This window comes from Anopheles stephensi, chromosome 3 (assembly GCF_013141755.1).
Source record: "Anopheles stephensi strain Indian chromosome 3, UCI_ANSTEP_V1.0, whole genome shotgun sequence".
Classification (NCBI taxonomy): domain Eukaryota; kingdom Metazoa; phylum Arthropoda; class Insecta; order Diptera; family Culicidae; genus Anopheles; species Anopheles stephensi.
This window is the reverse complement of record NC_050203.1, coordinates 1,600,773-1,624,387: the sequence shown is the minus strand read 5'-3', so window position 1 is coordinate 1,624,387 and position 23,615 is coordinate 1,600,773. Positions and strand designations below refer to the sequence as shown.

The 23,615-nt window shown below is 47.8% G+C and overlaps 1 protein-coding gene and 1 long non-coding RNA gene across 28 annotated transcripts in view; one reads left to right on the top strand and one right to left on the bottom strand.

The window, feature by feature from the left end:
* The window catches only part of LOC118512126 (titin), a 138,143-nt gene that overhangs the window by 72,967 nt on the left and 41,561 nt on the right, over positions 1-23,615 (top strand). For 20 of the 27 annotated variants that reach the window (XM_036056115.1, XM_036056111.1, XM_036056110.1 and 17 more), the window contains 9 exons: positions 13-247; positions 320-491; positions 555-741; positions 2,044-2,374; positions 2,451-3,777; positions 4,396-4,525; positions 12,345-18,775; positions 18,844-19,168; positions 19,776-19,850. In XM_036056115.1, the coding sequence (XP_035912008.1) occupies positions 13-247; positions 320-491; positions 555-741; positions 2,044-2,374; positions 2,451-3,777; positions 4,396-4,525; positions 12,345-18,775; positions 18,844-19,168; positions 19,776-19,850 (9,213 nt within the window). Of the gene's footprint in view, positions 1-12; positions 248-319; positions 492-554; positions 742-2,043; positions 2,375-2,450; positions 3,778-4,395; positions 4,526-12,344; positions 18,776-18,843; positions 19,169-19,775; positions 19,851-20,304; positions 20,553-20,788; positions 20,894-21,369; positions 22,425-22,598; positions 22,648-22,818; positions 22,858-23,615 lie in introns of those variants that run through there. The other 7 variants (XM_036056130.1, XM_036056129.1, XM_036056127.1 and 4 more) reach the window with 5 other exon arrangements.
* On the bottom strand, positions 4,844-9,901 carry LOC118512130. Its single transcript, XR_004906246.1, has 2 exons — positions 9,799-9,901; positions 4,844-9,710 (listed from the first exon to the last, which is right to left on the bottom strand). It is a non-coding gene; the product is annotated as an uncharacterized LOC118512130 (long non-coding RNA).

Here is a 23,615-nt window from a genome sequence, read left to right as displayed (position 1 = left end):
TTGTCTCGACAGAGAACCGTTTCACTCCGATCTACGACTTTGGTTACGTTGCGATGAACTTCGGCTGGATCTATCCGGAGGACAGTGGCGAGTATCTGTGCCGTGCTACGAACCTGTACGGCATGGACGAAACGCGCGCAATCATCAAGACTACCGGCAAACCAGGCATCGTATACGATTCGCAGCTGCCAAAGGGCATGAAGAGTATCCAGAAGATCCGGGAGATGGAAGCCTTGTGGAATTTGAAGTATGTTCTTCAAGCGGAACTCTGCCCGGAAGCCTCTTTATTTACGTATTTTATCCGGTTTTTAATTTTCAGTATCCCGGAGGTAATCGACGAAACACAAAAGCCGAAGAAGGAACCTGCCTTTGTCAGCCGTCCAGAATCGATCGAGGTAGAGGAAGGTGAATGGGCTCGTTTCTGCTGCCGTGTTACCGGACATCCAAAGCCGCGCGTGATGTGGCTCATCAACGGACACACTGTCGTTAATGTAAGCTTTAGAAGATGATCGCTTCACTTCACAGTACGCATCTCACACAATGCTTGCTTGTAGGGTCAACGTTACAAGCTCACCTATGATGGCATGTATCACTTCGATATCCCGAAGACGCGTCAGTATGACACCGGCAAGATTGAGGTGATCGCGCGCAGCTCCGTCGGTGAGGCCGTTGCTAGCTGCGAGCTGAAGATTACGCCTCGTCGCGATGACTACCGCGGTGTGCTGAAGAACTCGCCACGACGTAAGTATACACCGACACAGCCATGAAACGATCTCACTGCACCAAAACAACCAACTACTTCCTCACTCGCGGCCACTGTCAGCCATAAAAGAGACACCTATCGCCTACTCTATCTCTACTTACTACTTTGCCACTTGCCACTTCTATCACTCACACACTTACTCTCTACTATTCACTGGCCACTCGAAAGATCAACACTGGAGACTGGTGCTTTGCTTTAGAGGTAGAAGTCACTCTCCACTACTAAATGGGAGTGTGACTGTTAGCGCGAAACTCCATACTACTACACTAACACGGCGAGGTGACAAGCACTGAGCCTCCTTTTCTCTCATGTCAAAACTGTGCGGGAGGCCTTCCACCGGACTACTACGATCACAGATTCCACGTACAACATTCCACGTACGATACGAACCAGCAACAGAAAATCTACTCCATTTCAAGCAAAATGCTCCTTCAAACTCCCGATCCCTTTTCCCGACCTTCCTTTCTTGGGAGCTGTCTCCCAAAGAACCTTCGGCTCCCAATCTTCCCCTTAATGATCAGCAGATCTAGCATAAAGCAGTGCAGCTACCCGGTCCAGATGTTTTACATGAGACGAAGAAACTTCCGTGGAGTTCACAACGTGGATGTGGATACATTACCGATCGCTGACTTCCGCGCGGAAGACGCTCATCGGAATCCAAAAGCTCTGTCGCGCGTTTCCACTGTGCTGTGCTTCTTTTCCGCTGCCGTATGGAACTAATTTTATTTCTATCTCCACTTCTGCTCGTTTTGTACATACCTGGCACCCTTGTTGGAATCCTCCTCCTAGTATTTCTTGCTTGCTTTTGACTGACTATTCGGATTTATCTTTTACGTCTGTTCGGGGGAAAGTCTCGATTGATCTCGCTTACTGAGGTACTGCTGCTGAGGTAAGGGCCACTGAGGACAAAGCGAGAACAATGACAAGGTGTCTAATATCTCCCGGGTGGCAGTCTCGTCTCTAACGTTTTGGTTTCTATTTATCCACTCTTCTATTAACCGAATATTAACTGCGATGAACTCATGTTTGCATGCACGCAATCCTTCCCCTGCGTGTGGTACTTCAACTTCTATTTCCTTCAAAAGCAGCGATCATATGGCACGGTGTTTCTGTACTCTATAATATCTACGTTGTCGTTGTCAACGAAACGTTACACGGTCGGATTCGTCCCGCTCGTCAGGCGGGATGTTCCCCTCCATGTACGGTCTGTTCACGAACTGCGCGTTCTGTTGTCACCATCACCCAATCCGTTTTTCCAACCCTAATTATCTGATTAACAGCATGGTACGACTACGATCTAGTCGCTTATCAGAAGGGACGTAATGAGACGGATCTGGAAGTGACGCTGCAGGAAGAGAAGGCGAAGAAGAAGCGCGTCACCAAGGTTGTGCAGAAGGCAAAGTCCAAAAAGGACGGCGAGACCGAATGGCAAAAGACGGTCAAGCAGAAGAAGGGCGAGGAGTACTACAGCAAGCTGGCTGAGCTTGAGACTGAGCAGCTCACCAAGGAGCAAAAGATGCGCGAAGAGAAGCACCAGTTTGCGATCCCAGGCGAGAAGGTTGTGAGTCAATCGATCGCCAAGGGTATGGCAAGTGCCTACGAGCAAACGCTGTAAGTATATGCGATATGGTGGGAAATACTTGACACCATCTCTCACCATCCCCCCTTTTATCGTGGCACCTTTCAGCGAGGAAACTAAGGAGAGCGAAAACGTGGAACTTATCGAAGCCCCGAAGAAAAAGTTGATTCCCGAACCGACGGAAACGTCCGTTCAGGGCAAGGAAGTGCACATCTCGCAGCAGAAGCAAACCCAGAAGGAGGTGTACGATGACAAGGAGATCATCCGCAAGATCACCGCCACCGAGACAACCGAAATGGAGCACAAGGGTACGACGCAGGAACGCGTGGTGGAAGGGCCGGTACAGCCGACCAAGCCACCAGTGTTCACGCGCAAGATTCAACCGTGCCGTGCGTTCGAAAACGAGCAGGCCCGGTTCGAGGTGGAGTTCGACGGTGAACCCACGCCGACAGTGCGATGGTTCCGCGAAAACTTCCAGATTAACAACTCGGCTGACTTCCAGATCCACACGTTCGGAACGAAGTCAGTGTTGATCATTCGCCAGGTGTTCCTTGAAGATTCGGCCGTGTTTGCAGTTATTGCGGAGAACCGGGGAGGTACTGCGAAGTGTAGCGCCAACCTGGTGGTTGAGCAGCGCCGTCAACAGGGTCGTGGTGGAGTGATTCCGCCCAGCTTTGTGAGCACTATCAGCGACACGACGGTCACGGCTGGACAGTTGGCACGGTTCGATGCAAAGGTTACCGGCACGAAGCCACTCGATGTGTACTGGTTGAAGAATGGTCAGAAGCTGACGCCGAACATCAAGTACAAGATGCTCGAGGAGGACAACAACTACACGCTGCTGATCATTGAGGCGTACGCAGAAGACGGGGCGAAGTACGAGTGTGTTGCCATCAATGGTGCCGGTGAGGCACGGTGTGATGCGGTCTGTACCGTGGATACCCCGGTTACGCCCATCATTGAGAAGCCAGCCACACCCGGAACGGAGCGTCCGCCAACGTTGGTAGAACCGCTCAAGGATAAAACCGTGCCCGAGGGCCAGTCGGTAGAGTTCCGCACGCGAGTCACCGGCAAACCGACACCGACCGCACAGTGGTTCAAGGGCGACAAGCAGATCAAGCCTTCAAAGTACTTCCAGATGGGCAAGGATCGGGATGCGTTCACGCTGATCGTTACCGAGGCGTTCCCCGAGGACGAGGGTCAGTACCTGTGCATTGCATCGAACCCGGGCGGTGAGGTTCACACGACTGCCACGCTGAAGGTGGTGGCACCGGAGATGCCCGACGCCGGTCCAAAGCTGGGCGAGATGAAGGATTGCATCGTGGACGAGGGTTCGCCGGCCCAGTTCAAGACAACGATTGTCGGCAAACCTACCAAAATGACCGTCCAGTGGTTGCGCGAGGGTCTCCTGATTCCGGAGTCACCCGATTTTCAGGTAAGCTCCTGGGATATTCATTACGCTGATTTATCGAGCATATAAATACTACCACAGCCCATCTAATGGTCGTTCGTGGTAGAGTTCGTTAGAAGACTCAGTGCCAAAATTGAGACCGTGAACGATATGTCTTAATTAACGTCTGTACGATCGCCGTGCTGGAACACTACCGGTGATCGATGAGAAGTTGTTGGCACACGTGTTTGATGATCTTGTTAAATGTCACACCCACCAGATCAGAGAGTTAGCCTTATTCGTTCCGGTTGGCCTCACCTTCCATTTGGATTTGGTGTTTCACGCTTTTCACCGACCCGTTCCGCTAACAAACTGGGACAGCTGTTGATGAGACCTTGCCAAGCAGCAGCTATTCGCCATTTAATTACCTTGCCACACAACTTATGACTTATGTTTGTCCGTCAACACTCCTACGCGTGTTCGTGTAAATGTTAGCTCAGTTTCGAAACGATAGCTGGCAAGTGTCCCAATGCCAACCAGTGCCCATCGACGTTTAAATCAAATTTTGACAACTATGATCTACGATCGCTAATTGAACATACCGTTTTACGTGACTTGATTCTAATGCTCGCCTGATGTTCCTCTCCGTCCAATCACCCACAGATGATCAACGAGGGCAACAATGCCGTGCTGCTGATCGGGACGACCTACGAGGAAGACTCCGGTACCTTCACCTGCCGTGTGACCACATCCGCCGGGCAGGTCGAAACGTCCGCCAAACTGATAGTCAAAAGTAAGAATACTCAGTAGAACCAAAACAAAAACCAACCAACCTGCAAAAAAAAACAAAAACAGCAAAACACCATCCGTAAATAATTTAGTCCTGCCACGCGCAAGCTGCCAGCTCCCAGCAAGCTGACGACATCCCACTCTTTCTCCCATTAAACTATATACGTCTCTCGAATACTTAAATCTCCATAAATGTCTTCACTTAACTGTCAGTAGACGTCAAATCCCTTCTCTACGAAAGTGATTTAAGTGGACGGAGCAGATTGTTGTTTTGCTGTTGTGCTACCTTGTTTTTTGTTATAGCCTAGCCTTTACTGTTCCCCCCCCAAAAAGTTTGGGTATTTTCGCTTTAATATGCAGCAGCAACAGTTGTAGCTCTGGAGCACTATGGAGCAGCTCCTTTGCTGAGACAATTATTAACCAAAACGAAAAGAACAACTAAACGTTCTACAAGTTAGAGTTCGCGACAAAGTGACACCATCTTGTGGACGAGTAGCGAGCAGTGGGCAAGAACGTCGAACAGAGGAACACAAAGAGGATGCAACTATTGTTCTAACAACTTACCCCCACAAGTGTCTTTCTGCTTGGGGCGACATTGTTTATTTGTTTTTGTCGTTATTTGTCAACAAACCGTTTGGAGAGCTTAATGTTAAAATCCCAAATCTTAAAACCTAGTGCAAGTGCATACATCACATGAAAAGCGTTCGTGAAAAAAAAACCGTTATAACATAAAAACATTTAGAATGGAAGAAACACGTACGTTGAGTTGGAAATGCAAGGAACGCCAAAGAGGAGAAGAGAATAGCTATTTACATATTTATAATAACGCGCCATGTTTTTTGATGCTGTTTTTTATACGTCTAGCAGAGGTAGTATCCTCTTCCCACATGATATGTAAGCTTTGCTGATTTTAATGATCGACTTAACTGACACATTATACACACCGCGCATAATTAGGCCAGCTTAGTTTTTTATAGCTTGAGGATAATGTTAACACAATAAAAAAGAGGGAAAGGCCAACAGGAAGCGTTTTGTCAATATGGCGCCCAAGGGTAGAGCCGTAACGTCAGCGTTACACAACACAAGCAAACGAACGAACTGATAAGAGACTGGCAGGTTCTTTTACCCTCCTCTAAACTTGATACCACCCCAATGATCGAACACATCCAACACACATACACCACGAAACACGCACACGAGCACAATACGATACGAAATGGGGAACGAGATCCCGCCATCGTCGGGACATCTCCTTCCCACCAGTGTCTTCGCTATTTTTAGCAATGAAAATAGATCGAATGACACACACACATGCGTGCGAGGAATCGTTTTGTGAGCCGTCACCGGTTTTGACTCCGTGGCCATTTCCAAATTCCAATAGTTAAAGCCTTCTCCAACCCGGTCGCCATAACTTCTCCGTTAATTGGTGTAAAACACCAACAACAAAATTCTACCCCGACAGTGTACGAATCCATCCCTGTACACCATCCGTTGCGAGATTGGCATCAAGTGAAACGTCCTGAAATATTAGGTTCGGTTTGAAGAAAGGAAAAAAGAAAGATGAAAACACACATTGATTAAATAATCAATTCTTCCTTTTGCTGATCAACCTAACTTTTTGGTATTTTCTTCGAAAAAATAACACATGCACACATGTACACGATTTTCCCATTTTCCGTGGAATCACCTACGCGCGTACACGATCTTCCTGCATATTCACATGTCGTCGACCCGTCAATCGCTCGTTCGTTCGTTCTGCTTGTGGTGTGAGGGTGTTAAAATTATGCCAAAAGAAAAAAAGCAAACCCAGAAAATCCTCAGCATCTTCCACCGTAAAGCATTCGTTTGCGCTCAGCAAGATTAATAGCCAGCGTCCATCACAATGTCTCGCAAAACATGCAGCATTCTGCGATGAGAAGATCGCCGACGTCACATTCTCATGGCCGCACCATGCGTGAAGGTGCATTTTAACTTTTGGATGAAGAATTTTGCAACGTCCCTGAGCAACGGTGTCGTGTTGTGCATCTCAGTGGGCGAATCGCGGCAGTAAGGGCGGTGGTAGAAAAGCGATGCAATACCCTACCCTAATTATACGTGGCCACCGTCGTCTGCTTGGAGAGTCGATGGTCAAATACCGCCGCCGTGCGTGCCGTGTGCAGTTCGGATGCGATTCGGACCGTTGTAAAGGTGTGTGCACACACCCGTTTGGAATATTCCAACGCCCGGGAGTTGAGTCAGCGTCGCGCCGACACGCCGGCTCTTGCCACATCTCCTAGACATCCCAACGGTGCGCATTTATGCTACCACCGTAAGGTGAGCGGATGCTGATGACAAACCTGATGAGATTTGGTTTTTCGGTGCACCCCACGCCGAGTGAGACTTGCTTGTTTTCCCTGTTTTTTTTCCACACGGCAAGCGAACACGGCGAACTGTTCTAATTATAGGACGCCGTGTGCTTCGTGTGGCGTTCTGTTTAACGGCCACATCACCTCTGCTGCCGGTGATGATGGCCACCACATGTGGTAAGCATGTTTGCACACGGAAAAGCGATCGCGTCCCGGAAGACTGCCGCGGATTTGGATCTGCTTCTGGAGCATGAATCATGCTGACCTTCGGGTTGAGGTTCGAAGGTGTTTAATCTGTTTGTTTTACTGCAGGGCGCTGATGTGATTTTTTTGTGTTTTTCTCTTCCAAGAATTCTTTCGATTGATTTTCGGATGATGAGTGAAGATGTACAGTAACTAAAGGCTCGCTTTCATTTTTTGTTGGTTGGTGTGTATTGGAAATGTACTTTCACGGTTCATTAATTTACTTTATTGCGCATGAAGAGAGATTAAAACCAGAACTACACACGATTTATTACTCGGTCTTACTTACCTTGAAGCGCAATTGATCGATATCTTTACGGTGGCGGTGATACACATTGATTGGGTTTGCAAAACGTAGAAGTACTCTTTAGTCAAACATCAAACATAAAAAGGCGGTCAGAGGAAGTGGAGGAACGAGAAGCAAAGCTTTAGGACAGGATGAAGAAGGATAGCGTGCAGGAAACAATTATGTAACTCTTCTCCCCAACACAAAAAAACACCCCAAAATGCTTCAATCTTTGTGCGGCGTCTAGTGCTTCTTTCGAGCTGAATAATTAGCAATAAAGATTTCATTACTAAAATAGATTTCGTTAGCACAAAACCTACATCTCCCCAAACAAATCCCGCAACCGGGTACTGGCTGAAACGGAGGGACGCAAACAAGTGAAGCCGTCCGTGAGAATGATCGTTCGAATCCGGGTACTGAGCATAACAAGAGGGAAGCAACGAAATGCGCGATGTTGGACACTGTAACAGTATGGAGCGTGTAGGGCAAGATAGGCATCTTTCAATTGCCTTGGACTCAAGAGATTTCAGGAATGGAGTATATATTGGAACTTCAAAGCGCCAGCAACCGAATTCTCGATGTTTGATTTGTTTAGACTTCGACCGTGAGCTCGTGAGCGTGATCAGATAGTAGACATATGCGGGAACCCAAAAATTATTCTAGAATGTTCTCCGGGCTTCCGGTAGGTGTAGGTGAATTCACATCCTAAATCATCGCGTTACTTAGTGAGGATGTCCCGAGGGATGTCTCAGCCGGTTGAGTCATTTTGTTGGAACAAACAATGACGAAGCAGTCCCCACGCGCGCGGCTCCTCTAGATCTAGCTTGGTTGGTTTGTTTTTGGACGATGACGTGCCGTGCGCTATTGTTGTCACACCTGCCTCTTGTTAGGGACTGTCGTTTGTTAGACTTGCGTTGGACGGACTGATGTATGCACTTGCCCTGATGAGATGAGCCTTACTTCCAACCCTGGTAGCGAATGCTGATTAGGCAGTAAAAGTTAACAACTTGCAATCGCTAGCCTCCAAAAGGGTCTCCTCACGTTCGGTTGGCGCCAACTCGCCATCACCTGTATCCTGTTCAAAAAAGAAACAAATTCTAGCGTCAGTAAGGATGATCTTTAGCCAACTGCTACCCAAACCACAATTTGCTGCAGCGTCCTCAAGATGGTTGCAGTTTGTATGCGTACGTGCACTTGTTTATGACATCAACAACGACAACAACAAAACAGACACACACGCATAAACCGCCAAATTTCTTTTGTGTTTTAAAAAATAGCTAAAAATAGTATCGCCGCTTTGTTTCGTTATGATTGTGTGTGTGTGTGTGTGTGTGTGTGTGAGAGTGAGTGGTTTTTTTTCTTACAAAATGTCGACGTCCTTTAACCCGCTCCTTTGCAGCCTGCTACGCTAATTTGACCGCACGTACAAACCGGGCGAATGACCCCGAACGTTCTACGAAAGTCAAAGCGATATGCATGGCTTACAAAATCAGGCGCCCCCATCTGGGAAGTGTAATAGATCTTGTGTGCTGTTTTTGTGTGTTTAACGCGAGGCAAAACGATAAATTAACGCTGCAGCAATTTGTTTGGTAACACACACAAATGCCTTTGAAACGAAATACTTATCTTGTCAAGTTGTGGCAGACATGTCGGATCTTGTGCCGCCATTACCGCCATTGCCGCTGCATCGTCTGACAGTTGCATGCAGTTTGACACTCCTTCTGTTGCTGTTGCTACTTCTGTTGCTGCTGCGATCACTTTTACTACTGCTCCTTTGTTTTTGCTTGTTACTACGCTACCGCCACGAAGATGTGTGTGATCTTGTCGCTAAAGTTCTGAGGTCGAATTCTCGTCGATCACTTAATAGGCTTAGTCTCGTCGAACAGAACTCGACGTTCGGGTTCGATTGGTTCCAACGCTTTTTTTTCGTTGTTACAGCTTGCCGTGTTACTTAGCTAGTGTTAAGATTTATTTATTAACAAATTAAACATAAAACACTCACAGTTTTTCACATTAAGACGGTGTAATCGCGCATTAACACTAAGATAATGTCCCTACTTTCCCTTCCAATCCCCTTTTTGTCACTATGCTGCGCGCGATCGGTAAACTAATTATATGTATGTTTTTATACGTTTGTAAGTAAGCAATAAAACCGAACTGGAGAGTAATACATTTATAACAAAACAATTCAAACAAAAAAAAACACTCGCCCACTTCATTTCAATTTTTTCCTGATGCCTTCCAATAAGCCCGAACCTTTTCCACTCTCCACGCTTTGTACACTAATCACTCTCGAGCCGGAAGTTCTAAACCCGCTACGGTGAAACAGACATTTTAGGGGTTTAGGAAACATTTCACATTTTCACAGGACATCGGTGTTGACAAACATGTCATTCGCGTCACCTCCTCCTACACAGGCACACTCGTACACACGGAGTAAACACGACGCAAAGCAACGAGTCTGAAACGTCACGCGATTAGAAGTAGCTCCCCGAAAATCTGATTAATTCTACACGCTCTGACCCCCTGTGTCTGCCCCGGCCCCAATCGCCTCACTGTTCGATCCAGCATTAGAAGCCCTTGGCCCCTGCCTGGACCGAACCGGTTTCACAAACCCGTCCAACCGAGCTAACCACACCGAGTCGACTAAAAGTGACCGATCGGTTGAAAAGAGAGCGCTTGGTGTCCGCCCGTTGAGGCCTGATGTTGTCCTGCTCTGCGCAGGCGCTCCTGCTAAAAATCGTGCACTCATCCGGCCGCTCACCAGCGTTATAGTGAGATATTTTAAGAAATGCCGAAAATAATTAATAAGGGTCACTCACGCTCTTTCCCATGGCGCGATCATGGCGCGAGTGAGCGCAAACCGTTTCGTGAGAGCGACCACTGAGCGGGAGCTAGTATCTAAAATTAAACGCACGACGTTCGCCCTGGTCACTTTCGAAACGGTTCGACAGCCATTGTGGCTAATTCTCCTATTTTTTTTTTTTTGTGAACCGGTTCTTGGGTTTAACCCGGGTATTTCAGATGCTGTCAGAGCTTGTCAACTTTGAGTCGTGCGTACCGCCGTTTATACCACGGAGGCGTCCTCCCCCATGACATGACATCTTCAACGCACGATTATCTGCACAGTGGGACGATTTATGACCCCATTTCCCACAGTTGAGTGCACTCTTTTCGTCCTCTAGGAACAAGAACACCACCAGTTGGGAATATATGTACGTTTCTAGTGCACCTCTTTTACTTTCCCTTTCTCCATCTTCTTGTCACTCACTTTCAATTGCGCAAACAGTTGATAACATGAGAAGCTCATGGGTAATTCACCCACTGATTCGCATTATCCCAGGATCCTCTCCCTAGGTGATACCGTTGAAACGCAACTTATTTTTGATGCAATATGAAACGACTCGTGTCGCTCTTGTTGTTGTCTTCTTTTTTGTAGTCTTGTTTGTGTGCTTTTCACTAGACAGGAAGTTCGATCACCACGAGGAGTGATAAATGTCTAACAAAATTTACAAGATTAGCTTTAATTGAGGCGAAGAATGCGTCTGAGCGATCGTTGACGGTCCCCATCGGAAGACCGAAGTTGTTGAGTGGGATGTCCTAGCCAACTCTGATAGAGGTGGGGATAATTTGCTGAGATGAAAAATAATTTATATTGCTCCCTGTCATCAAATTAATCTGCTAACGGGGCCTTATGGCTTTCTCACTCGTAAGCAGAAGATAAAGATGCGTTAGAATTTCCTTGGTGTGTGAAACTTGAATGGTTCATTCATAGTTTCATGTTTCATGAGGATTTTTTCCCGAAAGTGATAACTCAAGTTTCGCTAACGCGAGCTACAATAGTTTCTAATCGATGTGTGTGTGAGAGAGATAAAAGGCGTAAACACGTGTCTTCAACAACACGTTACTACCAAGGTATCTCACAAAGTTCAAGGTTAAGGACATAAATAGTAGCTTTCGGTGAAGGATGTCCGGATTTGTTACGATTACTAAGCATTGCTCACAAAATGCTTCCTACACTCATAGACCAGTGAATCATTGCGGCTGTTGTTGTTTCGTCAACGAGGTAAACAAAACAAATGACACACAAACTAGCCTTCGACAGTGTCGTCAACTAGTTCGGTCGTTTTCCAAGGCTACCGCCATTTGTGGACCATGACTAATCGCTCCTCGTTGGCCATCAACTTGATCTAGACTTGCTCTCTCTGGCAATAACAGAATGTTAATTGAAGGATCGTCTTATTGCACTAAGTAGGAGGAAAGGCATCATGAGCAATCCCACGCGTGCTTACTTCTTCCCAAACCAAGCCAAAAACCGATGGTGCATTTCACTGTAGAACAAGAAACCTTGCGGTATGTCGATTGAGTCAGACACGAGATAGGGTTCTTTTTTTCTAGATTTTCGCCAAATTACCGAGTGCTCATAGCGCGCGCACAGGTACAATAAAGCCAGTACCATTAAATTCCATCAACCATGACGAACCCGCTTCACTGCATAGGCGGCCATATTACCCACCGCAAGCTTCGCCAATCCCTTGATGACCTAATCCAGAAATTCCTGCCGCTAAAAATAACCTATCATCTCACCTTTCGCTACACCTTCGGACGCTACGCAAAGTGCAAAATAACAACCTGCAGCAAGACACTCCGCGAAGAATGGATGACGGCGAACACGGTGCCCTGCTCCTAACGCCATCTGTTTACGCTTAGCATTCCGTCCTCGCTTGGCATCGGTGCGTTGTTGGCTTCATAAATTTTGAATTCCTCCAAAAACACACTCCACATCCCCTACCATACACACCTGCTTGCGCGGTGCGGTGCGTGTGTGTTTTGCTTTGGGAAGGTCTAAGCATTGACTAACGTTGTCCTCGATGCGATCATACAGTGTACAGCGGTGATCAGCTTGCTAAACCGTACACTTTCTCGTACTTTTTCCCTCTTCCGCGCAGAGCGCCGTAAGCAGCTGCGACAGGTGCACGGTGCCGATGGAGTATTGCTCCAACAGCAACAGGATGTGCAACAGGCGCAACAGTTTTCATCATCCACCACGACCACCGCCACGGCCACTGCCCAACGGCTGAGTGATGGATCGTACGATAGTAGTACCGAGGTAAGCGAGGTGGTAGACACTGAGTTCGTCCCGCAAGGTGATGAGAGTCTACCCTGGAGACGGTCTCGAAGCTTATCCCGAGGCCCGACCTCCACTGCCGCTCCCTGGCGTCGTGCGTCACAGGATCGCCGTACATCACGCGACCGATCACTATCGATCGACAAGCGTGAAGAGATCAAACCGTGGACGGCCGAGGTGGTGAAACTGAAGAAAACTACCAAGGAGCGTAAGAAAATCGAAAAAGAAAAGCTAGAAACGGTACAGCTTAAGCCGACACAAATCCAGAAGCCGCAGGTGAAGCGGGAACAGCTGGAGAAAGTTGAACTGAAGACGGTGAAACGCGAACAGCAAGAAATCTCTGAGCATCACATGGAAGAGATGGTTCAAGCGATTATCGGCGAGCGGGAAGACATCGATCATGTGGACTACCATGTTCAAAAATTGCAACACGACGAGGACATTTCCATCCTCGAAATTCAACAGCAAGTAGATGAGTCAACTCATAAAGACTCGGAAACAGCTGAAGGTGTTCCTTGGCGGAGAGGTGGACCCCGAAAGGAACAGTACGTAGAGACTGACGAAAGCGCTATGCTTAAGGTAGATAGAGACGAAACAACGCTAGAGCAAGAGCAACAAAAGATTACCTTGGACCAGGGAACTGGTGTTGCTTGGAGGCGAGGTAAACGTCCCGAACCGGAACGTCTACCTTATGCACAGGTGGAAGACTCTGCTATGCTAAGAGTGGATCGTTCAGAAGAACAAGAAGCGAAGACACCACAGCAACATACAGAGCTACAACCAGTACCCTGGCGTCGAGGACCAAAAGAAGGTTCTTCTCAACCCGTGCAGGTAGTCGAACAGGACGACAGTGCATTGCTCAAAGTAGAACTAACACAGCAAGAGCTTCAACAAGACACGAAACCTAACGAACAGCCAGTAGCATGGCGAAGGGGACCTAAGGAAAGAAAACCCATATCGGAACCAGTACTGGAAGCACCTCAAACAACAGTGGAAGAACAGCCCGAGGCGCAACTTCCACCATGGATGAGAGGACGCAAACCGGGACCGAAACGGGAATTGCCCAAACCACCAGAACCGGAAAAGGTTGAACAGGTTATGCTGAAGCCCACGCCACGTCAGAAGAAGGAGCTTCCTAAAGAAGCCATTGAGGAAGTTTCCTTGAAACCCGTCCCCAAGAAGCCCGTTGTTGAAGAGGTTCCTGCTACAGAACCTGAGGAAGTGGAAGAAAAAACGGTCAAGATCGTCAAGAAGAAGAAACCGAAGTCTGTGCCTCAACAAGAGTCCTTGGAGAAGCTGGAGTTCACTCCTACAGAAGCTCCTGAGGTTGAAACGATGCCGCTTCCTGAAAAACTGGAAGAAATTAAGCCCAAAGAACCGGAACAAGAGCCTGAAAAGCCAACCTGGCGCAGGCAACAGAAGCCAAAGCCTCAAGAAGAAGTTGCAGAGGAAAAACAATGGCCCACCGGTAAGCGGCGTCCACTGCCCGAAGAGCCAAAGGAAGAAGTTGTTCTCAAGCCTATTCCTCGACCAACGAAGGAGGAAGAGCCAAAGGTACCAGAGGAGCCTACTATTAAACCGAAACCAATCCCGCAGCTTGACGATAAACCGGAGCCTGAACTGGAACTAGAAAAGCCTACTATTTCAGAAGAAGACTCAAGTCTTCCACCATGGCGTCGTGGTAAGAAGCCAGTAGAGAAGAAGCCTATTCCAGCTCCGGCAGAACCAGAAAAGGTTGAACAGGTTATGCTGAAGCCCACGCCACGTCAGAAGAAGGAGCTTCCTAAAGAAGCCATTGAGGAAGTTTCCTTGAAACCCGTCCCCAAGAAGCCCGTTGTTGAAGAGGTTCCTGCTACCGAACCTGAGGAAGTGGAAGAAAAAACGGTCAAGATCGTCAAGAAGAAGAAATCGAAGTCTGTGCCTCAACAAGAGTCGTTGGACAAGCTGGAGTTCACTCCTACAGAAGCTCCTGAGGTTGAAACGATGCCGCTTCCTGAAAAACTGGAAGAAATTAAGCCCAAAGAACCGGAACAAGAGCCTGAAAAGCCAACCTGGCGCAGGCAACAGAAGCCAAAGCCTCAAGAAGAAGTTGCAGAGGAAAAACAATGGCCCACCGGTAAGCGGCGTCCACTGCCCGAGGAGCCAAAGGAAGAAGTTGTTCTCAAGCCTATTCCTCGACCAACGAAGGAGGAAGAGCCAAAGGTAACAGAGGAGCCTACTATTAAACCGAAACCAATCCCGCAGCTTGACGATAAACCGGAGCCTGAACTGGAACTAGAAAAGCCTACTATACCAGAAGAAGACTCAAGTCTTCCACCATGGCGTCGTGGTAAGAAGCCAGTAGAGAAGAAGCCTATTCCAGCACCGGCAGAACCAGAAAAGGTTGAACAGGTTATGCTGAAGCCCACGCCACGTCAGAAGAAGGAGCTTCCTAAAGAAGCCATTGAGGAAGTTTCCTTGAAACCCGTCCCCAAGAAGCCCGTTGTTGAAGAGGTTCCTGCTACAGAACCTGAGGAAGTGGAAGAAAAAACGGTCAAGATCGTCAAGAAGAAGAAATCGAAGTCTGTGCCTCAACAAGAGTCGTTGGACAAGCTGGAGTTCACTCCTACAGAAGCTCCTGAGGTTGAAACGATGCCGCTTCCTGAAAAACTGGAAGAAATTAAGCCCAAAGAACCGGAACAAGAGCCTGAAAAGCCAACCTGGCGCAGGCAACAGAAGCCAAAGCCTCAAGAAGAAGTTGCAGAGGAAAAACAATGGCCCACCGGTAAGCGGCGTCCACTGCCCGAAGAGCCAAAGGAAGAAGTTGTTCTCAAGCCTATTCCTCGACCAACGAAGGAGGAAGAGCCAAAGGTACCAGAGGAGCCTACTATTAAACCGAAACCAATCCCGCAGCTTGACGATAAACCGGAGCCTGAACTGGAACTAGAAAAGCCTACTATTTCAGAAGAAGACTCAAGTCTTCCACCATGGCGTCGTGGCAAGAAACCAGCAGCCAAACGAGAAATTCCTGCTCCTGAACCTACGACTATGGAAACGGTTACACTCAAGCCTACTCCAAAGAGGGCTAAGGAACTGCCCCAAGAACCGTTGGAAGAGATATCATTGAAACCGGTGCCACAAAAGTCGGAAATTGAAGATATTCCAGCTGACACGACGTCAGTTGCTGAAGTGAAGGAAATTGTTGCAAAGAAGGCGAAGAAACCAAAACGAAAGGATGAAGTGGAACCTTTAGAAAAACCACTTTATCCCGATATTCCGGAGCAAGAAGACGTTCAACTAGAAGCAATAGAACACGTTCCTGAAGAGTTGCCTAAGCAACCGGAAGCTGCTCCAGAGCAACCACCATGGAGAAGAACGCCAAAGCCAAAGCCAGTTGAAACGGAAGAGCAAGAAAAGAAATGGCCCACAGGCAAGCGGCGTCCTCTAGCAGAAGAACCTAAGGAGGAGGTAGTATTGAAACCAATTCCAAAACCCACTAAAGAGGTTGAACCAGAACCAGAGCAGCAGATTACAATCAAACCGAAGCAAGCAGAACCTGCACCGAAGGAGGAAGTGCCCGAAGTAACTCCATGGCGTCGCGGAAAGAAGGAGAAGCCACCAACAGAAGAAGAGGAGCCAAAGGAATGGCCTAAAGGCAAGCGAAGGCCGCTGCCAGAAACTCCACAGGAAGAGGTAGTGCTCAAGCCGATTCCTAAACCAACGAAAGAAGAAACTCCAAAACCGACCGAGGAACCAACAATTGTTCAGCGAGAACCTCAGCTTTCAGAGCCTGAGCAACCAAAACCAGCACCCTGGCGTCGTGGAAAGAAAGAGCTGCCCAAGGAGGAAGTTCCCAAGGAAGAAGTCACTCTGAAACCAATACCGAAACGCGCCGAACCAGAACAAACAGTGCAGGAGGAAGTCGTGTTGAAACCTGTTCCTGCGCAAGAAGCACTGGTAGAAGAAGTGCCTGCACCTCACGAACTGCAACCCGTTCGTGATGTGAAGATTGAGGAGACCGTCACGAAGAAAACGAAACGCATCAAAAAACAAATCATTAAACCGAAGCTCCCCACAGAGTCGGGTATCGGCGAGGTGGAAGAATCGGTAACATTCGAAGAGCCCGAAGAACCGGCGCAGGTGGCCGAGACGATCGTCGATATTGTGCCGGAGGAAGTGCTGGACCTTATCCCCGAGTTGGCACCGCGCGAAACGGCCAAGAAGAGAAAGTCGCGCAACAAGAAGCACGTTGTGTTCAAGGAAGAACTTAGCACATTTGCAATGGAGCCCGAGGATGAAGAGGAAGAGGACGAGGAAGAGGAAGAGCAAGTGCAGGAGATTTCAAGATCGAGTATTACGCTTACACGCCCTGTTCCAGAAAGCAAACCATTACCAACGCCCATCGAAGAAGTTAAGGTGGAGGAACAGGCTGAGTTCCGCAAAGAGCTGGAAGTTCGCGTACAGTCTAATATCGTCAAAAAGGAACGCCAGCGTCGTGTGTTCATCGACGATAGTCAACCGCTACCGGAACTGGAAATTATTACCCAGAAGCGCATCCAAGAAGTGACGGACAAGATCGCTGAGGAAGAAATTCGTGAGGATCGTCAATTGATTGAAACGACTCTACAGCAAGTCGCGGAGACAAAGATTCAGGAGCGAACGGTGAAAATAAGCAAGCCGAAGGTGCAGCCTCCTAATATTGTGGAAAAATTGCAGCCCCAGATCTGCGAGCCGGATAAGCCAGTTCAACTGCGTTGCCGCATCGAGGGCGTTCCATTCCCAACGGTGCAGTGGTACTTCAACGACACCGTTCTGTTTGCCAACTCGGAGTACATCATGAACGTGGTGGAGGATGTGGCCACCCTGGAGATTGCCACCGTGCAGCCATACCACGTCGGAATATACACCTGCGAAGCTAAGAATGTTGCCGGAGTAGCCATCAGCAAGGCCAACATCGTCGTGCAGGAAAAACCAGAGCATGGTGAGGCACCTCGCTTCGTTGTACCGCTGAAGATCGAGCTAAATGAACAGAAGACGGTGGCAACGGTGACGTGCCAGGTGGCAGGTATTCCCACGCCAAAGGTACGCTGGCTGCGTGACGAGATCGAAATCATCGAGGAGGAAGAAGAGGAAATCGAAACGTACTATGAAGAACGCACAGGACACGTCCGGCTGACAGTGAAACGGCCAAAGCAGAATGTACCGGTCGTGTTTACCGTGGTAGCAGAGAACAAATTCGGAAAGGCCGTGGGTAAGGCAAACGTCTACATCCAGTCGGTAGTGTTGGAGCGGGTGAAACCATCCGCAGTTGCACCACAGATCGTGCAACCGCTGGAGGCTCAGGTCGTACGGACGGGTAGCACGCTTGTGTTCGAGTGTCGATACACCGGCCTTCCAATGCCCACAGTCAAGTGGTTCCGCAATAGCAAAGAAATTGTTGAAGAGGAGGAAGAAGTAATCATCATCACCGAGGAGTACTACAGCCGGCTGGAAATTCGTCGTGTGACGCGGCAGAGAGGTGGCAAGTACGAGATTACCGTCACTAACGAGGCCGGACAGGCTAAGTCGTCTGCCTCCGTTGCTATCTCGGACGCCACGGACACTGACGAAGCCAAGGCACCGCGATTCATCGAGCCGCTAGTGCCGAAGCTGATCGCCGAAGCGGAGGTTTGCATATTGGAAGCCTCGGTTGAGAGCTACCCAACCTCAACGTTCCAGTGGTTCAAGGAGGGTACCGCGATCCAGTCGACCAACGAACAGCGCATCGTCACAAAAGAGAACCGTTCTATTCTGATCATCGAGTCGTTCACCCGCAGGGACACGGGAGCGTACACGTGTCGGGCGGAGAATGTGGCCGGTTCGGTAACCTCCACTGCGACCGTCCAAACGCTGGACACCATCGAAACCGAGGAGGTTACCGAATACATATCACCTCGGTTTTTGGAGACAATCAAACCGACGCGTGTTATGGATGGAGAGTGTTTAACGCTCGAGTGCCAGGTAGTGGCGATGCCGCTGCCGAAAGTACACTGGTACCACAACGCGCAGTTGATCCAGGAAACGAAGGACAAACAGGTACAGCAAGACTCTACCGGGCGCTGTGTGCTCACAATTAGTGAAGTATTCCCAGAGGATAAGGGTGAGTATACGTGTGTGGCCAGCAATAAGATCGGCGAGGCCATATGTCGCGCTACCGTCAACGTGGAACCGTTCGAGTATGTGCCCGACTCGGAGCAGTTCCGCAGCTCAGAAGAAGATTTGTTGACAGATAAGGTAGGTGCCAGTGTCAACATTAATCAGACATCCGATACTGACTGTTGTGTTCTTTCTGTTACTTGCAGTCTATTTCAACACTCGAAGAGTACGCGGAACCGATCGAGTACGCACCGCAGATTGTCAAACAACTGCCCACGATCATACACACGCAGGAACGCGAGTTGACCAAGCTGGAAGTGAAGGTACTCGCCCATCCGAAGCCTCAGATTCGCTGGCTAAAGGCGGGCGAGGAGATTATTCCATCGGAGGAGTTCCAAATTGAGAACTTTGATGATGGCACCTCCATACTCATCATCAATGACATCTATCCGGATGACTCTGGAGAAATTACGTTCGAAGCACACAACGCGCTTGGAGTAGCGATGACAACAGCCGAACTGGTAGTCGAAGGTACTTATCTCGCAGGTTTAATTTCGAGTGTGACATACACTCTGAAAATAGCGCCATCATCACTGGACGGTGGTAATGATGGCTACTGTAGATATGCTTCACTAATATTGCTTTCTTCTTTTTATGGTTCTAGTAGACTTTGTAGATAAGAGTTCTATATTCTGGTATTCTGTCTGGTATTCTGTAGGATGCTTTCACTTCTCTAACATGCGCTAATGGTATTTGATCTATTTCTCTATCTCTTCCCATACAGCCTGTAGTAGTACATATGATTGAACTGAACTGCAATAATTCTAATGTTCTTTCTTTATTTCTTTTCTATAACCCTCTTCTTGTTCCTCCTATTATTCCTTATATCCCCGAGAAAAACCTTCCAATCTCAATATAATCAAATAAAACACTACCAAACTATATCTACCACTTACATGCGTCACATTCTGGAAACAGTATATAAGAACTCACCTCCCAAAAACGCACTCACACAACTGCCCAGATCAATAAAACAGTACTTCAACATAGACGGAAATTCCACCAGTATCGTACACCTGATACATGCCGGTGCACACCACTGCAAGTTACTGATCTCTACTCTCTTGTACGCTTCCAGAAATTGTCGGAACCAAAGCGTATCGCAAACCGGAATGGGTACAGCATATGGAGGAACTGAAGGAAGCACTGCAAGGTAAACCATTTCACCACCTATACCGTCCCATCCCGAACCACCTCGATCCGTCGCGATATACTTGGATCAGTTCAAAATTTATCTCTCACCTTCACGATCATGCACAGTTCCAACATCACAAACTCACGATCACCATCGATCGGATACCGATCGCCACTATCTACCAGTTGAAGCCACCATAAACTATTACTGTACGCTTCAACTATGCTTCAAGTAGACTGCATGTGGTCGTGTTTTGAAAGCTTATGTCAAACCATATTGTAATCTAGTTTTTATTGTTGTTCTAATCGAGTGAATAGAAATGTGCTTTCTCCGTTTGTCCAACACGTACCTGGTCAATGTTTGTCCATCGAATGCACATAAAATGTTATCAATGTTTTTAAGCACCTTTTTAACGTTGTTATTTTTATGTTGCTGTTCACTACTAACACCACGTCACCTTCTTCTCACACAGAAAGTAGCACTGAAGAGTTGGATGAGTTTCTGCAGTTGGAAGCGTACTGTCGTGACAGTCCGCCTACCAGATGAGACCAAGCTAAAGATGCATGCTTCCTGTCTGACACGTGTGTTAAGCTTGTTTTCTTGTTGATGCATGTTCTATGTAGTGTCATACTGTAAATCGTTGTGTAAATAGTATACGTAGATAATAGTGTTCACTCACCAACAAGAATACTAGTTCATCTCCATCGTCCGTGAGCGTACACACTATCCATCAAGGCATACACTACCAGGTGAGTATAGCACAACGTACACTTTCCAGTTGCAATAGGCATGAATCTTAGTGCCTCGCACATCCACAGCCACCGCGCGCATTCTTTCTAAGCAACGCCAAACTATCTTTCAGTGTATGCTTCTAGATATTAATGAAAACCTTTCCCACTCTGCATTTCTTGCCTCTTGATTGTGCTATGCAAATTGCGTAACAAACAACGTTTCAGCCTCTTACTCTACGCCATCGTACTCGGTTGAGATCAAAGATTCGCGCGCCATGCTTGGTGAGAAGGGCTTCTTCGAGTGTCACTTCGCGGGCAATCCTATGCCAGGTAGGACAATCGTTTCTCTTCGATACTCATTCAATACCGGACAACATGACACGAATTACAACAACATTACCGGCACAGATGCGAGTCATTTACATGCTGCCAGATAAGCAGCTCAGCAGGCCGCAAGACATTCACTCGAAACAATTTAAACGTTCATCGAATATACCAGAAACAAATCTGACACCAAGCAGGTATCCTAGCCATCTCAAGTCACACGTTTCAACAAAGCTTGCGATATCCTTTAAATTATGTAGAGCTTATCTAAGTAGATTTGCTTTGATAACAACAAAACAAATATGACAGGATTACTTCACATAATTGAAGGTATCGAACTCCAAAACGAAGAACACAGTGACACATAAAAGCATACCTCGTCAACACAAGCAATCATTGCGTCGAGCGAAAACATTACTCGATCAACACATGGGAAAAGCGTCAGAGCGTTACTCGAAACTCACTGGTTTCTAATATTCTAGATATATTGTGGTACCGCAATGGAAAGATCATCATAGCGAACGACCGAACGAAGATTCGCACGAGTGAAAACACCTCCACACTGACCATTTACCCGGTGGAGGTATCCGACTTTGGGTTCTACAAGTGCAAAGCCATGAATGAGGCTGGCACAACCGAATCCATCGCCAAGCTGATCGAAAGCATTGTGCCAACATTGTCGGACGACGAGAAGGCAGAGCTCGATGCTGCACGCAGTCCAAAGCGTGGTAGCCGCGCCGGTATCAAGAACGGCAAGGCGATCGACAAAATCGAGTTGGTAGTCGAGGAGACCGAGGAAGAGCGCCGCGCGAAGGCCGAAAAGCGCAAGAAGCGGGAGGAGAAGCGAAAACAAAAAGAAACCCAACTGATTGATGAGATTGTCAAGCAGGAGATGGAAGCTTCCTTGAAGGAGAAGATCAAGTTTAGCTCGGAATCGACCACCACGCTGACCACGAGCACGACCTCCGAGATGACGCAGGACGTGAAGCTCAGCAAAGACCGTGCGACGGTCAAGTTTAAGGAGCACGTGGAAACACTGGTCGAGGAGATTGTCACCACCGAAACGGTGCAGGAGATCGAACGGATGGTCATTCATGAGAAGCTTGATGTTTCCGATGTGGAGAGTGTGAAGAATTCTATCGAAGTTAAGGAGATCCTCACCAACCTGAAGGCCAGTGAGTTTGGACCAGGAGAGGCACCTCTCCGCGAACTTGCTACGATCGCCTTCATGGTGAAGCACGGTGTAACGGTCAGTGAGATCACCAGCTTCTACCAGGCAAACAATTTCCCAGCTCTGCAGAAACCAGAATCACAGTCGGCAATGGTACTGTTGCTGGAGCGCGAAGGATACGCCAACATCGTCACGGAGATCCTCACTGAGACAGACATGGACGAGACGCAGCTGGCTGCCACGGCCGGTTTCCGTGCGTTTATGCGCATGATCGAGGTGAACCACGCGAGTGTGGAGGAGATCATCGCACACTTTTCTCCGGATGACTTTGTCGTGCAGGAATGGAAAACGGAATCGGCATTCGAGGTGCGCTAGACGACGTCAGATTCTTTCTTTTCGCCCTACTAAAAATGCCCCTTCCTGTGGAAGTTCAAATTAACCCTACCTGAGATCCTTCCAAATTCCTTCCTTCTCTTAAGATCCAAACCCAGTCCTGATCATGCGATCGGCTCTGCTTATACTATCTTTTTGCTATTCTAGAAACACGAAGAATCGCGCTTGGTTTCGTCGAGTGAAGTTCGCACAACTGGTAATTGTTTACGCCCACGTCAGCTTCCGCCGTACAGTTTATTCTAATAACTATCCTTCTATTTGTTGTTTCTACTTTCTACTTCTACGGCAACTTTTTCTGGCGAACAATCTAACCACCTGCTCTCGCAACTGTCGCATGTTCTCGCAACAACGCCCTTATGCCTCGCAGAAACCACCGTCCGAACGATGAAGGAACTGGACATCAAAGGTTTGCAATCATAACGTCCCATACGCCTTCCCCCTCTGTGCACGCCCTGCTATTCTTTCCTCAATTGTATTGTGTTGTGTGTGATGCCAACCGCCCTGCCTGTGTGCCCGCTTGCTTGCAGAACTTGTGGCCTATCCGTGCCATCGCCTACTCCAACTCCGTCTATCTACTTTTTGTATACCTTTTCTTCCCCGCTTCGAGTCATCTCGTAGAATGCTAGTATATTGGTAGTGAACGTTCATTTTCTTTACACCTTTTTTATATACAAACGAAACAGATGATTATTACTCTCACAAGACTAGAATACATTTTACACAGAACTTACCTAGTAGTAGCCATATTGCGATGTGTGATTTGCTTTCAAAAGAGCTGTAGGAATGTGCGTCGCTTGGATGGATTCGTTGCTGGTTTCTCTCTTAGATTCTAGACAAGTCTCATCACCTTAACAGAGCGGCAACATGACGGATATAATAAAGTACATCACGTCGCTATATCAACTCTAATTATGCTTCAGCGTGTGCAAACTGGCTGTTTTATTGAGTTTTGTGTAAGCTTTCGCTTTAACGCATTGGCTTCATTCTTAGCGTGATTCAGCAGGAGACAACCGAGCTTTCAGCTTTACGACGAATGGTAAGTACAATCAATGATTTATCTTTACTAGCACTTTCGAAACCTCTCAAAAGTTTACTGCATCCTATGAATAGAAACCAAATCTGCATCTCTGTTGATGCTCACTAGTTCGGAATGCCATCGTACCT